The sequence below is a fragment of the Mercurialis annua genome, linkage group LG5 (genome assembly GCF_937616625.2).
Source record: "Mercurialis annua linkage group LG5, ddMerAnnu1.2, whole genome shotgun sequence".
In the NCBI taxonomy this organism is placed as follows: Eukaryota; Viridiplantae; Streptophyta; class Magnoliopsida; order Malpighiales; family Euphorbiaceae; genus Mercurialis; species Mercurialis annua.
Window position 1 is genome coordinate 10,060,428 of NC_065574.1, and position 15,746 is coordinate 10,076,173.

At 29.7% G+C, this 15,746-nt stretch overlaps 3 protein-coding genes across 4 annotated transcripts; 1 reads left to right on the forward strand and 2 right to left on the reverse strand.

Annotated features, from left to right (window-relative positions):
* The first annotated feature begins 367 nt into the window (after positions 1-367).
* LOC126682514 (peptidyl-prolyl cis-trans isomerase PASTICCINO1) lies at positions 368-8,599 on the forward strand. Of its 2 annotated transcripts, none has more exons than XM_050378230.2 (21): positions 368-475; positions 621-739; positions 885-969; positions 1,067-1,136; positions 1,300-1,397; positions 1,763-1,885; positions 2,107-2,139; positions 2,841-2,899; positions 2,998-3,082; positions 3,337-3,495; positions 4,999-5,056; positions 5,724-5,872; positions 5,987-6,084; positions 6,254-6,323; positions 6,567-6,626; positions 6,767-6,823; positions 7,215-7,283; positions 7,407-7,484; positions 7,640-7,741; positions 7,829-7,900; positions 8,096-8,599. In XM_050378230.2, exons 2-21 carry the CDS (start codon positions 678-680, stop codon positions 8,372-8,374), a joined length of 1,866 nt encoding a protein of 621 aa, XP_050234187.1. In that variant the 5' UTR covers positions 368-475; positions 621-677; the 3' UTR covers positions 8,375-8,599. The 2 variants fall into 2 exon arrangements, with proteins under 2 accessions (XP_050234187.1, XP_050234188.1); XM_050378231.2 differs by having other exon boundaries at positions 396-475; positions 633-739.
* An 899-nt stretch (positions 8,600-9,498) lies between these two features.
* On the reverse strand, positions 9,499-10,118 carry LOC126679754 (thionin-like protein 2). Its single transcript, XM_050374729.2, has 2 exons — positions 9,839-10,118; positions 9,499-9,688 (listed from the first exon to the last, which is right to left on the reverse strand). The coding sequence occupies exons 1-2, from the start codon at positions 10,116-10,118 to the stop codon at positions 9,615-9,617; spliced, it is 354 nt and encodes a 117-aa protein (XP_050230686.1). The 3' UTR covers positions 9,499-9,614.
* A 2,418-nt stretch (positions 10,119-12,536) lies between these two features.
* LOC126681425 (thionin-like protein 2) lies at positions 12,537-13,118 on the reverse strand. The gene is made up of 2 exons (XM_050376966.1): positions 12,845-13,118; positions 12,537-12,610 (listed from the first exon to the last, which is right to left on the reverse strand). Exons 1-2 carry the CDS (start codon positions 13,116-13,118, stop codon positions 12,537-12,539), a joined length of 348 nt encoding a protein of 115 aa, XP_050232923.1.
* Between the last annotated feature and the right edge of the window lie 2,628 nt (positions 13,119-15,746).

Sequence of the window (15,746 nt, forward strand, 5' to 3'; positions counted from 1 at the left end):
ATTATATATTTTTAGAAAATATACCTTTGTGGAAGTAAATTATCCATGAAGTTAGTCTATAGGAGGAATACTTATTGGAGAGTTATATAAATTTTTTTATTAATTAAATTATAAAACAATAATATCCTTAATACACGAAGCTTATTAAATTTAGGAATACAATTGTATTTTGCATCAATTTAATTAGGAAAATATAACTTGTTTAAATGTTTCTGAAAAAATTATTTTTCTGATTAGAAGAAAGTCAACTCCTTAATTTTCCACGTGGATATTGCCCTGTCAATACAAGCACCATATGATGGGCAGACACGTCAAGCTTGATACAATGTCAAAGTTGCCATGTCATTTGACAGATCTCATTATCATTGCCACGTGGCAATATACGATACACGTAGGATTCATAAAGCTGCTCATTCATAATCAACGAGCTCAATTCCAGTCTTGGTCTACTGAAGTCGCTCACCATCTTCTTCAGGTAATTATAATTTCCTCTTCAATACAATTTGTTCACGATCACTTCTCCAAATTCAAAATCACGTTGATTTTTGTATAAATTTAATCTCATCTGAATCACATGAATGAAACTCATCATTTCTTACTATTTAATTCGTCAATTTTAGGGTTTTGAACAGATTTTCAGCTTCCTTTATCGATTCCTTGAATTCTGATCACCGGTCATGGCTGTGGAAGAAGATTTTGCACCGAAGAAGAAAAAAGAGCCATCTGAAAATGATATCAGGTGATTTTGTTATTGTTTTTTTTCCTTTTGATTTTTGAGTATTGTAATGTTATGTTGAATTAGCAGACATTTTGTGTATTTAGTTTTTTTCTTTTTAAAAAAATTAAATTATCTTGAAAGTGTTTGTTCCAATTTGTAAATTCAGGAGAAAGAAAATTAAGCCTGGGAATGTGATGAAAGCTGAGATGAGACCTGGAGGAGGTGACGCTAAACCGTCAGATGACGATCAGGTTTTGTAGCGTTTTCTTATAATTCTAGTTAAACATAAGGTGTATCGAATTATTTTTTATGTTTTTTTGGAGTTAATTAGTTGGAATGTTTTTTCAGGTTATTTACCATTGCACTGTTAGAACATTGGATGGAGTTGTTGTCGAGTCTACCAGATTGGAATATGGAGGTTGGTTGTTTCCATTTCGCTGTAGAAAATTATGCCTATCTACTTTGTTGTTTGAGCATGGTGTGGCATGGTATTTAAGTCTTGAGTTAGATGAATTGTGTGATATAATTTATGCTTCAAATGATTGTTGGACTAAAAATGAACATATTATTTCACACGACAGGCAAAGGTATTCCAATACGACAAGTTTTGGGCAAAAGTAAGATGCTATTAGGATTGTTGGAAGGACTTACCACAATGCTGAAGGGTGAAGTTTCTATGGTACTTACAGGCTTCTTCACTTTTAAATATGATGTCTATTTATGCTTCTGTCAGATTATGATGTTGCTTTTTAGTTCGTGAATGTGAATTGTATGGCATCAGGAAGTGAAAAATTGAAGAAAAAGTGTGAAGTAAAATACGCGTATGAAGAGGATGAGCTTAGATCATTTATACTTTGCATGTGTACAAGGAAATGAAGTCGTGATTTTTGTTTAACTCTAGTTAGTCTTGTTTTGCCTTTTCAAAAAATATTGGAATTTATCATTTAGAAGTAGAACTTGTAGTAGTTAGCGGATAAATGTATAGTCATGTGGAATTTTTTTATATTTCATTGCACTGAAATCTGATGTAATTTCTTGTTTCAGTTCAAGATGAAACCTGAAATGCACTATGGGGAGGAGGACTGTCCAGTTTCACCTCCAAATAGCTTTCCAAAAGAAGATGAACTTCATTTTGAAATTGAGTTAATTGACTTTTCCAAAGTCAAGGTAAGATTTGTTTTTGATTTTTCACTTTTATGACAGATTGATATAAAAGAATGTTTTTCTGATTATTAGATTTTAGCATGTCAAATAATATTGCTAGTTGGAATATGTTGAAGCTCTGTCCATAAAATATCTCCTTCTCCATTACGACCAAAAAAGAAAAAATTATCTTTCAGCTTTGGGCAATGTCATTAATTCTAAAATTTATTATCATCAATTTTCAGGTTGTCAGTGATGATCTGGGAGTTATAAAGCAGGTAATAATTGAATTATTATCATGAACTCTTTCTCTTTCTCTTACACACACATACACGTGTATAAATATGTATTGCCAACTGCTATCTGCAAACACCAACTTGGTTAGTTTTAACACCCTGCTCTGGCCCATTAATTTGCTTGATTGATTTTCATATTGGAATCTTCTCCATGTAAAAAGTTTGAAGTCACTATACTTGAGAGAAAGTCTAGCAATGTAATTATTTGCTTGATGGGGAAGTCAATATCAATTATACTTGTTGACTTTGATTGAATGGTTTTCTCTCTTGCGCTGAGAATGCCTATAACAATTTCCTAAGTCCTGAAATCTCCAAAATAAGGGGAAGTAAAAATTGAGATTAATTATGAAATGTTGATAAAACATTATAGAGAAAGAAAGAATGTGGAGTTGGGAAGTAACATGGCATTGAAACAATTGTAATTTGTGTGTGACCTAGTCTGGTGTAAAAGAGGGAAGAGATGTTCACCATGGCCTAGCACGTGTAGATGGGGGAGTGGGGATTTGGGTAGATATCGTGGGTTTGAGGCCTGATTATCTACTCCTATAGGTGAACAAAATAGAAGATAATTAAGTAATAACAAGGGTTAAATGTACAAGATGTGAGATTAACAATCTGTATTTATCGGATTCCCGATTAACATTAAATAATTTCAGTGCATATTTCTGCTTTTCTTTTTGCAGGTAATAAATGATGGACAAGGTTGGGAATCACCAAGAGAACCCTATGAAGTAAAAGCTAGGTATCAACTTGGTTTTGCTCCTGGTTTTTGCTTTGTGTTTATATTATACTGCATGATGTGTTAACTGAAGCTTTTATGAAAATTATTTCTAACAATAGGATCTCTGCAAAGACTGGTGATGGCAAAGTAATTCTGTCATGCACACAAGGAGAACCATATTCCTTTACCCTTGGGAAATCTGAGGTTGGTCACATGTTCTGGGGTTCTCATTTCATTATTGTTTGTTTGCGTTTTTTATCCTTAGTTTGCTAAATCTGATGACATCCTCAATTAATCTTCTCCTCCATGGTATTTTTGTGAGATTATTGATTTGTTGAGCTAAAAAATCTTACAACATTAAAGGAGGAGAAATAGTAATGAATTTAAAAGAAGACATTGTACTTTTGGATGCTGCTTTGCCATTATAGTTTATGTATTGTTGTCAATAATTAAATTAGGTACCTAAAGGTCTTGAGATTGGGATAGGAACAATGACAAGAGAAGAGAAAGCAGTAATATATGTTACTAATGAGTACTTAACAGAGTCGACTCTTATGTCTGTGGTAGAAGGTTTTGAAGAAGTTCATTTTGAGGTGGAGCTTGTCCAATTCACTCAGGTATGTAAAGTGTTCCTTAACTGTAAATCAAGTTTGTTTGCTTTTCATTTGCATACTAATTTCTTCAAAAAAAAAAAAAAAAATTTCTGTATTATCATTATTTGAAGAGATATTAATTTGGGGATAGAATCTTATGTAATTCAATTTACTGACACCCCAATTTAGGTGCAAATTGCTGTCATCATTTTGTCTCTATGCAAGCATAGCGTGCGGATTGACTGGTTTTCTTCTTTGTCTCTTTGGTAAAATTTTATGTAGATAGTCCACTGTGGTTAAGTCTTTCTAGGCACGATATAATGGTTAAGTCTTTCTAGGCATGATGTAAATGAATGTCAAACTACGGGTAGTAACATTACCTTTTCTATATGGTTAGTTTGCTTGTTAAAGCATCTCCAGTGGACTTTTTAAAAGGAACAAAGGGTCAACGCGCCTCCTAAACTTGTGACACGGGATCATCTAACCCAATTTATACTTTTTTGAGCAACGAACCCCAAAACTCTTCAATTTTGGGTCAGATAACCCCATAATTATATATTTAAAACGTGTAAAATACAAATCAAAGGCGAGGGATGTAAAAAAGTAATTAGATATTTCCCTAATTATTGCAATATAATTATTTTAAATCTATTTTTTAAAATAAAAATAAAAATTATCGGGTTATTTGACCAAAAAATAAAGAGTTTTGGGGTTAGTTGCTCAAAAAAGTATAAATTGGGTTAGATGACCCCGTGTCACAAGTTCAGGGGCGCGTTGACCCTTTCTTCTTTTTAAAATTGTCAAACTCTTTAATTTAAATTTTTAGACAATAAATTAAACTTTTATGATTCAAATTTGGACTAAAGAGTCAATTTAGCTCTCCACATATAGAGAGTCAAATTTATTCTCTATTTCATATCTTATCAATGAAATTTCAAATTCAAAATAACTTCAATTACTTTTTCTCTTAAAAATTTGATATTATCTGTTTTTCAATATGAAAAAGATAAACTAAGAAGGAAAATAAATTAATTTTTTTATAAGTATTATTTTATATTTGTAAAAGTAAAATAAAATAAGGAGTTATAACTTAGAAAGTTTATTGAACTGAAATTTAAAATCTACTCTTTATTTTTAACATGCTCTCTATTTTACTTAAAATAACCTTTATTTTAAGAAGTACCACTGGAAATGCTCTTATACCTTTAGGTGATAAACATGTTTATCTTTATCAGGAGAGTCAGTCTTCTGAGGATTTTATGGTAGTTACAATAGAACAACTGTCCTGGGCTCATGATTAGCAACTTTTTTATTTGCAGCATTTGGTACTTAACAATGAATGGCTTCTAAAATAATTTTGTTCAAGCAATATCATCTGCGCCTGATTTATAGCCATATATTGACTCAATAATGTTGTCTTTTGTATTTGTGCATTTGTGTTGTGTATTTGTCACCAAATAAATTTATTTGATGGTGCATTTTGGAATTGGTAATGATGTGATTCAACTCTCTACTTAGTGCTGACAGGTGCGAGACATGCTCGGAGATGGACGCCTGATAAAGCGGCGGGTTCGTGATGGAAAAGGTGTGTGCACAGAAATGTATTGCACTTTGCTAGAGGTCTAGGTTATTGCGCCTCAGTTAAATTTATGCATATGCATAATGCTTTTTCTATTATTTTCATAGTAATTACTATGACAAGGGAAAACTATCAATATTATCTCTTCGTCTATCTCTTTGTCTTTTGTTCACTTTTCCTTTTCTTTTATTTTTTTCTGCTGAATAATCATTTGATATATACTTGTTTATTATTATTATCAAATTGCAAGTAATTTCACTAGGAAAAGTTTTTTCACTTTACATTTCTCTTGCAATGCAGTAGCTCCTCTGCCAGCTATGTTTCCTATTTCAGAAACTGTGGTTTGTTTATGACAGATTTGAATAATTACAATCATCAAAACTGGAGGTTGCTACTTTATTTTCAAATGGACAAATTTAGATCATCTATAGCACTTTGTAGAACCTCGAATAAATTTATTTTAATAGCATGAACCATAAGATAGGAGTCTAACTTTGTCAGGATAAATTTGATATTTATCAGACTGACAACAAAGTTGATGTTGCTTTTCTTCAAATTCTGTTTTGATTTTAATCATTGTAAGATCCTATGTGACTACTTGCATGTGTACATGGCCCTTGAGATGTTATGCTGGATATTGCATAATGTGCATCTGATTTTTCTAAAACATTAGGTGAATTCCCAATGGATTGCCCTCTCCATGACAGCCTTCTGCGGGTCCATTACAAGGGTATGCTTCTAAATGAGGAAAAGACTGTGTTTTATGACACAAGAGTTGATAATGATGGTCAGCCTTTGGAGTTCAGTTCTGGAGAAGGGCTTGTGAGTTGTTCCTCCATATAAAGCGTAGGATAGATTCTTGAAAAGCAGCAAACTTCTCATATTGAATCTAAGGTGATGGTTGCAGCATAATTGATAATTTTCTTTGTTTTGCAGGTCCCTGAAGGATTTGAAATGTGCGTTCGATTAATGCTTCCTGGAGAGGTAGCTCTTGTCACATGCCCACCTGACTATGCATATGACAAGTTCCAGAGGTTTGTTTTTGAAATGTAGTTTAGAAATGCGATTTTTATAAAGCGATAGAGATGCATAGGTTCAGACTAATTTAGCCTCATAGTTTAAGCCTAATAATGCATATCCTTTTTGTGTTATTGTATTCTCCCTGAACTGATATCACCTGTACTTCTGATCCCTCTATATTAGGCCAGCTAATGTTCCCGAAGGTGCTTATATTCAATGGGAAATTGAGCTTCTTGGTTTTGAGATGCCAAAGGTAACTTAGATAGTCTCAAGGCCACTTATTTTATTAATATATACTATGTTAGACTCTTCATTTTTAGTTCCCCTCATTTTTTTGAACATATTGGTTTTTGAATTTGGCATTCATTTAGACTTCAGTAGCTCTGAGGGGAAGCAGATTGTGGTTCAACTTGAGGGATAATGGACTTTAGAGTTATTAATGAGATAATTGAACTTCTGAGTTTCCTTATATCACTTGCATGATTCTATTTTTCAGGATTGGACTGGTATGGACTTTCCAACTATAATGGGTGAAGCAGAAAAGATTAGAAACACAGTATGTATTTGTATTTAGTTGTTCAGTTGGGTCATTGACCACCTTCAGTTTTGCTTCATACTCGTATACATTTGTTCCATGTATCCTTTTGTTGATTGTTTTTACGAACTTGGAGTTACGGTGACTGCTTTTTCATCTAGGGAAACAGGCTCTTCAAAGAAGGAAAGTTTGAACTTGCTAAGGCAAAGTACGAGAAGGTAACATATTTGACTCATTTATTTGTTCAGAAGTTAAGTGTGTGGCAAAATTTCTTGTTTGATTTGATGCTTTAAGTTGTACAGAAATGAATTAAACTTGCAACTGGCAATGCTGCACGAACCTGTTTGCTGCCATTACTTATTGTTTTAGCATTAAGTGGTTGAAGAATTCATTGAACTGTATCAAATTAAACAATGCATTATTCTCCTGTGTTTTTTTATACGTCCTACCATTCCTTATGTTCTGTAAGTGTCTTGTATAAATTTGAGAATTTAGTCTAGATGATTTTATAATCCTACTGCATGCTTCCTTTCTATTCTTGTAACCGTCTCAACTCTACATGTGAGGTCTCAAGTCCTCTTGTAACTTAGTATTGCAACTGTACAACAGGTACTTAGGGAATTTAATCATGTTAATCCACAAGATGACGAGGAAGGGAAGATTTTTGTTAATACAAGAGTAAGTTCTTTTACTTCTTAATATAAGGCCAAAAAAAAAAATTCTGGTTCCCAATTTATCTTTTAAATGTCTTTGCTCATGTAGTAATGTCATTAATTATTTTCTTCTCTTGGATGTTTGAAGAATTTGTTAAATCTAAACTTGGCTGCATGCTACCTCAAATCGGGAGAATGCAAAAAGTCCATTGAGTACTGCAATAAGGTTTGTTTAGGTGCTTTCAGTACCATATGTGATTCTATTTTCATAATGTTATTCTTTTTTTTTTTGATTGGCTGAAATAGTTTCTGTTCCGTAAAGCTGGATACCGTTGTGACTTGTGACTATGAAAAGACTGATGATAAGGTGATATTATGCAGGTTTTGGATGCAAATCCTGCACATGTCAAGGCCCTGTATCGACGTGGAATGGCCTACATGACAAATGGAGATTTTGAGGAAGCGAGACGTGATTTTGAAACGGTAACACACTGTTGCCTTTTCTTCTTTAGTGAGGCATCCTTAAGTTGTCATATTCATTTTTCTAAATACACTTCGATGTATTGCTAGATGGTGAAAATGGACAAGTCATCTGAATCTGATGCAATGGCAGCCCTTCAAAAACTGAAGCAGAAGGAGCAGGTAGGTTAAGTGCATAAATATTCTACTATTTGTTATTTCAGATGGAGAACAAGTACTTTTAAATATAAAAAAAGTAAAGAAAAATATATAAAATGTGTTAACTTCTGATTGGTCGAGTCCATGAATAATATATTGACCCTGAGACCAGATAAATTTTTTCCCCATATATATCTAACAGTTACTATGAATGAGTAGGAAGTGGAGCGGAGAGTACGTAAGCAATTTAAAGGACTTTTTGACAAGAAGCCTGGGGAAATTGCTGAGGCCGGAACTCAAGATGTGGAAGAAAAGAGTTCCGGTGAAACTACAAGCGATAATACGAAAGATGATCATGGGGATTCCGATGGTATTGAGGAAGAGGCCTTACTTGAAGATGCAGGGAATGCGCCTAGAGGACGCTGGTTCTCGTCCGTCTGGCCTACCGGTAGAAGACTGTTTTCAGCTGTTGGATTTCAAAGGTGTACTATATTGTGACAGATATTACGGTTAGAGAAATCCACCACTTGTTGAATGAGTAGTGTTTCTATACACATTAACTGGAGAAGTGATCTAGGAAAATTTCACCTACAGACAGAATAATTTATTTATTTATTTCTGAAGAAGGAATACTGTTTTATACATTAATAGACAAGCAATGATAAACGTTGTCTGAACCTGAAATTGGAATGTAGTTTTCAATTCTAAAATTGTCTTTTATTCTCTTTTCTTTTTCATATTGCAGTTTAATACCCCAATTATTTTGATTTTAGCTTTTTTTTACCCACAACTCTAATTTTAGTTTAATTTTTCTTCATTTGATTTAAACTTTCACTTACTGATGATAATAAAATCTAGCTAAATTTTGCAAGGATAAGATTAATTAATTATCTTGGAAAAAATATTTTTTTAAAAATGTTGAGTTGCACAGTTGAATAAACTTTTAATTTTTAAACATATTTTTGTGATCGTTTAAATATTAATTTATTACACTTTACCATGCATGTTAAATTTTTCAATGTACAATTACAAAAATATATTAACCGTCAGAGGGTTCCAGACTCCAGTTTGCCAAAATATTGTTGTGAATGGAATATCCTTCATGAACTTGCATAATTCTTGTCTTGTAAATCTAATCATGGTTTATTCCTTAATAAATCCTACAGGTGCATTTTGAATTTAAAAAAAAAATCCTGTAGGTGCTTTAATACGGTCATCTACAACTTCAATCCGAATGCTTATTGATGACTGTGAGTGATTCAATAATGGCCATATTTAGTTCATGGAATAGAATAGCATGAAATAGAATAGCTATTCCACTAGGAATGGAATAGCCATTCTTTAATTTTTAAGAGGAGTATTTATTCCACAAAATCATGGAATAGCAATTCTTTGGAATACCTATTCCATGAACCAAAGCAAAGAATTGTCATTCTATACGGAATAGCTATTCCATTCCGCACCTATTCCTTGAACCATTGGCCATTGTGTAAATCATTAAAATTAAAAAGAAGAAAGAAACACAATTAAACTGGTAGAAAATAAAAGACTTGGAGGAAAGAATGGGATAAATTAATTTAATATGAGTAGTGCCAACCACATACATTGCTAAGCAAATGATCTTAAATTCTGTATTTATTTATAATTTAGTCCTAATTTTGGACATAATGTGTTGATACAGAAATTAATCTTCATTAGCATCAATCCTGACCCACCAGATGATTTAAGTTTTTTCCCATCAATTTGCTGGCACATAATTGTTCTTACATGTCCCTGAGCAACCATTCACACAGCTTTCCACTTGATCCAAATCTGAAAAAAAAACATTACATATGCCAATGAACACACAAAATAAAATAAATTTATTACAAACAAAATAAATTTCAGAAACGAGTTACGAGTTTGAGTCTCAATCAGAGCCGATAAAAAACTTAAAAGAGAGAAAAAAAGTGATTTAATTACTCGGGTTATTTTCGGTGATGAGCTTCGAGCACAAGGTTGTAGCACAACCAGCAGTACAAAACTGATGAGTAGCATGAGTAGAGGAATAAGCTGAAGAAGGATGAATAATGCATTTAGTAATGCAACTAGCAGGGCAAATTGGAGTCCATGGAGGAATAGCACATTGAACAAGACAATCTTTTAAACAATTTTTAAAATCCTTAAACCATGCATTGCCTTGCCCTGCAAGCATCCCAATCACCACACACATTAAAACAAATGACAATGTTTTTCTTTCCATTATGATCAAAAAAATAAATTATATGTTTTGGTTATTTGTTTTGATGATTAAGTTTATATATATGTAGGGTTTATATAGTTTGATATGTATTTATGCTCAATTGGAAATTTATTAAAATGATATCAGAGTATTATGATCCAAGAAAGTGAATTCTTGATGTTTAAACAGGAATGGAAATGTACAAGCCAAAATGAATTATTGAATTGACTATGAGTAAGACTTGTTGTGATTTTTCCATATATTTATATGTTTTCTCTCTAAAGAAATTCAATTTTATAAAGAGGTGGTACATTATAGTTGGAGTGTTTATCCCATGCAACCGTTGCGCCACGTCATTTTTACATCAAGCCAATGAGCATTTGCGATAGAGAATCTTTTAATTATTACTTATTTTTTTTATCATTCAATTTTCCACATGGCTAACGCACAATTGGTTTGTTGCACGAATGACATGGCGCAACGGTTGTGTGCAATAATTTTTCTTATAGTTGTGTATGTTTATGGAGTGTTTTTGTCTGATTGAGTTTTCACTTTTCAGGAATCTATTTTCATATGAGTTTACTCATGATTTAAAGATAGTAAATTTAAAGTGAGCATGGTACGTGAAACTTCCATCTAAATATATGACGAATCTAGATTCGGCTCAGACAAACCTAGACGAGTCAGGGTTCGACTCGGGCAACCAGATGTTTTTCTTATAATGTTTTTAAATAAAACATCGTTATCTTAGGTAGGGGGTAGTTTGTATTTTCGTTCGTTTGTAATGGAAAAAACATGAAAAATTAAAAGAGGAGTCTAATAGTTTACATATTTAAAAGTGAGAAACCATTAAATAGAATTTTAAAATAATATGGATTTGACTGTTAATTATCGTATACTTGAAGGGTCTGAGAGTAATCTGCTCTAGATATAACCCCTCAACTTTTTTTAAGTATAACTTAATTTAAATATATAAATGTTTATACTGTATAATGAAAATAATTTTTTCAAAAAGTGAGTAATTTATAATTTATAATTTATAATTTAAATAAATAATAAATTATTAAAGTTAGTAAATATCTCTAAAAATAATTAATTTTATGGATTATTAGTTATTAAAATTTTGATAATAACAAAAACTCAATTACAATGTCAGTACACATGATATAAAAATTAACATTATTAGTTTAGAATAATTTATAAAAAATTAAAATATTCTTATTCCATTAAAATGGATTATTAAATAATTTAAAGACTGATTACTACAGTTTTTTTTCCTAAATTAATGTCTCTACTTTTTTATGCTTTGTACTGTTTTGATAACTTATTGTTTTACTTATCAGTTATCACATACTTATATTTATAAAAAATATTTATCTACTAACTAGAAATAATTAGTTTTTATGAAAATATTATATTTAATTTCAGAGAAATATATTTAAATCTTTAAATTATTAAAAAATATTTATACATTTTCATTTTTTTTTTGATAATTGGGGAGGGGGAGCGTTTGTGGGAGAAAGCGAACCCACGACCTAGCAATTTATTACCAGCGCTTATATCATTTTTATTTAGATTACTGGACTAAGAATAAATTTAGGAACAAAATTAAATTTTATTTAGATCAATAAAGTCTGTAGCGGACATTATTATTTAACGAGAGGGGAAAACGGTCATAATTTTAAATCTAGGGGAGAAGTATTTTATTTTTAAAAATGATTATATGAAGTAGTGATTATCCAAAAAATAAATGCTGAATTAAAGTTCAGCAATTATTTTGATTTCAAATAAAAAAAAACTGAATTTAATTTATGATCTTTTTCTGATAAAAGATAATAAAAAAAATTAAGAGCTGCTTTTTTCAATTTTTTTTTATATTTTTAAATAACATACAAACATCTCTTACCATTAAACATATGTAGGTAAAAGACATTGATAGAAATATATGTGCACTTAATTTCTCGAGTCACTAAATTATTTTTATTTTTATTTTTATTTTGATAATTAAATTTTAATTATTTTTAATAACTAAACTTTTTATTTACTTTATCATAGAGTATATATTTTTAATATATTTTGGTAACTAAAAATATTTCTTGTTAAAATAAAAATAAAATTTAATCATAAAAAATAATTAAAATTTAATCACCAAAATAAAATATTTCAAAAATGTAATGATTATCAAATCAATTATCCAAAATATAAACAACATGGGTTCAATAGCAAGAGCCATTTATATAAAAGTACTACAATACAATCTTTTTGCACACATAAAATTTGTCATAAGAAATCAATAACTGAATTTAAAGGTACCATAGCACTAAATTTTTTCTTTTGATCAATATCACTAAATTATTCATTGATTCTTCTAAAATTGAACATCCTTATAATCCAAAAACACAACCTTCAGCCAAATCAATAAATTAAACTTGCCCTTCATTAGTTTTCAGGATTGTAATTGATCACACATGTTTGTGAACATTCATCCACACAGCCTTCCACTTCATCCAAATCTGAAAAGAAAAAATAAATTAATTAGAAAATAATAATAAAATCAAATACCAATTATCACAATATTTAATCTCTTATAATAAAAATATATGCTCAGGGACTGAAGCAAGGGGTAGGATGAACGATCGTCTATCAACCGTAGTCTTCAATTATCTTTCTATTCTTGTCAATCTTATTTTAACCAATGCTCGATTATTAAACTATTAATTTAAGGAACGAAAAGAGAGAACGCTTACGAGAATCGTCTTTAGAGATGAGGTTGGAGCACTTGGAAGTAGCACAGCCAAAAGTACAAAATTGGTGAGGTGATTGAGTGTATTTTTCAAGAGGATGAATAATACACTTAGCTAGACATTTAGTTGGGCAAGTATGTTCCCATGGAGGAATAGCACAATCAATTAAACATGTTTTCATGCAATTCTTAAAATCCTTAAACCAAGCATTGGACTGCCCAGCAAGCATCCCAATCACCACAATCATCAAAACAACAGACAAATTTTTTCTCTCCATTATCAATTAATAATAATAATTATACCAATGATAAAGATAATTAAATTGCTAGTTTTTAAATTCTTGGTACTAAAATTTGGGTTTGTAGTGGTGTTTATATAGCACCATGAACTAGCAGGCATTTAATTCAGTGGAAAGAATAAAAATGAGAGTTGTTATTTATGCCATTTATAGATAATATTTACCAAATACAGGAAAACATACCAAAATTGTACTGATAGACTAAATGTGATAATTTATATTAGGAGATAATTTCTTAACAAAAATTCCTTCAATCATGTCAACCATGTACAAAGTAATTATAATTAGAGGTAATTATTTCTTATCCCTGATCAGATTTGACTTATTACACTAGTTAGACCATATCATTTAAAAAAATCACTAATGTATTCCTTAATATCAATATTAGTAAACATAATTCCGTTAAATTTTTAATTAGTTGATCGTTACTTTAAAAACTAATATATATATATATATATATATATATATATATATATATATATATATATATATATATATATATATATATATATATATATATATATATATATATATATATATATATTGTGAACTTCTTGAGGTTTGACATATATTATACATTTTACCACCATCTATATTATTAGCACATTTGAATTTTTCAAATTTCATATGATAAAATAAAATACTAATAGTTAAGAAAAAGAATTATCTTATTATTTTATCATTTATTTTATATTTTTAATAGTATTTAGTATGTCGTGTTTTAATTTATTTCTAAAAAGAATATATGTAACTACTGATAAGTATGTATTAATGGCATTAACATATTTACATCTTTTTATAAGAAAATATATAAATGAGAAAAATTATAATATATATAATATGGAAAGTATTTTTTTTAATAAAACAAAAATGAAAAAGAGATACGAATAAGATAATTTTAAAAACAAAAAATATATTTTTTAATAAATATATGTTATTTTTATTTTTTATTTTGATAAAAGGACATTTTATTATATTATTTAAATGTCAAAGTTTGATTAGTGTAATATATCAAACATCAAGGTGTTTACAATATAACTTTTTTATTACAGAATTATTAGAAGTTGAGGATTTTCTTAGGTCATGATTGAAAAAAAATTCTAAAGATAGGAAATTTCGAGTGATTAGGACTTTATCGTTTAACTTTGATCATGCATGGATCACATTTTTCTACTTAATCATATTCCATTATTGGCATTTGTAATTGTCTATCATGATTTTCTTGATTCTCTACATATCTTTTATATACAGTAATAATGAGTATTTGCATATTTTCCTCCCATGAATTAGCAAAGAGTTTATTTTTAACGTCTTTGATTTGAGAGAAATACCTAAATTGCCAACAAGCTTTTAGACTACCGTCACTACAACAAAAATAGTCTATTGTGACATTTAACAAATATTACTTAATACTAAAACAATGTAACTTAAAGTTTATACCAACATTTTATACAAATGTTATTAAAATGTTACATTAGTCGGTGTCGTTATGTATTTAAACAACATTTAATACAAATGTTGGTAGCCACTTTTAATAACATTTAATATATTTATTTTATTTCAGGTTAAATAGTTAATATTTTAACTATTCAATTGTTTCATAAGATTCGAATAAGTTTATTATTTATAAATGTTAGTATTACTAATTCATTTGCAATCATTAATTAGCAAGAGAAAATTTAGAAGGAAAACTGGAAAAATAATTAATTAAATTTTAGTAGTTTATTACTTAAAATAGTTTTTGTATTTGTAACTCTTTTTAAGTACTAGAGTAACTAATTTTTTTTATATACATTTCTACTATCATTTTTCTATTAAAAAATATTTTTTGTGATTTAATTCAGTTAAATAAAAGTCGACTTTTAATTAATTTCTTATTACATCAGCGTGTTAATTTAGTAAGTATTTATTGGTTTTTTTTAAATGGGTATTTATTGGTCAAAGACATATATTTTGATGATAATAAAACCCTAAATAAAATACTCACTAAATGTAAGCACATTTGGATAAATGCAAGGGCAAATATAGAATTAATTGCATGTGACGTGTCATAATATAATATACTTAGTCCACAGATGGCGTGTTGTACTGAGTCTACCTAAAAATTTCTCCTTTAAACTAACATAATTAACCCCGCTAACCCTATTTTTGTGACAAGGCATAGGAGGAAATTATGGCAAAACATTCCTTATAGGAAAAAAATTAAAATATTCCTAATTTGAGGAGGAAATAATAAATATCGTCCTTGCCGAATTATGGAAGATAATATTGGATTGGGATTCCCTCAAGTTCATTTGAATTTGAGGGGGTCATCTTCACGATCTACACTGTTCATTATAAAATGAACGGTGTAGATTAATTTGATTAAAATTATGCTTTTTTGATCTACACTGTTCATTTTATAATGAACGGTGTAGATCGTGAACATGACCCCCTCAAATTCATTGAATTTGAGGGAATCTCAATCCGATAATATTAAATAGTTTTAAGGCGTAATGGCGAAAAAAGACAACCTTTATGACTTTCTATAATTAAATCAATTTTTTTAATTTTTATAATAATAGTTAAATTATATTTTTTTATTGTAATAATAGTCAAATTTGATTT

Coding starts and splice junctions, on each gene's coding strand:
- LOC126679754 (XM_050374729.2), bottom strand. CDS start 10,118: ATGGAAAGAAAAACATTGTCATTTGTTTTAATGTGTGTGGTGATTGGG. Junction 9,689..9,838: donor CATCACCGAAAATAACCCGA/GTAATTAAATCA, acceptor TTTTTTTTTCAG/ATTTGGATCAAGTGGAAAGC.
- LOC126681425 (XM_050376966.1), bottom strand. CDS start 13,118: ATGGAGAGAAAAAATTTGTCTGTTGTTTTGATGATTGTGGTGATTGGG. Junction 12,611..12,844: donor CATCTCTAAAGACGATTCTC/GTAAGCGTTCTC, acceptor TTTTCTTTTCAG/ATTTGGATGAAGTGGAAGGC.
- LOC126682514 (XM_050378230.2), top strand. CDS start 678: ATGGCTGTGGAAGAAGATTTTGCACCGAAGAAGAAAAAAGAGCCATCT. Junction 1,137..1,299: donor TACCAGATTGGAATATGGAG/GTTGGTTGTTTC, acceptor TTCACACGACAG/GCAAAGGTATTCCAATACGA. Junction 6,627..6,766: donor CAGAAAAGATTAGAAACACA/GTATGTATTTGT, acceptor TTTTTCATCTAG/GGAAACAGGCTCTTCAAAGA.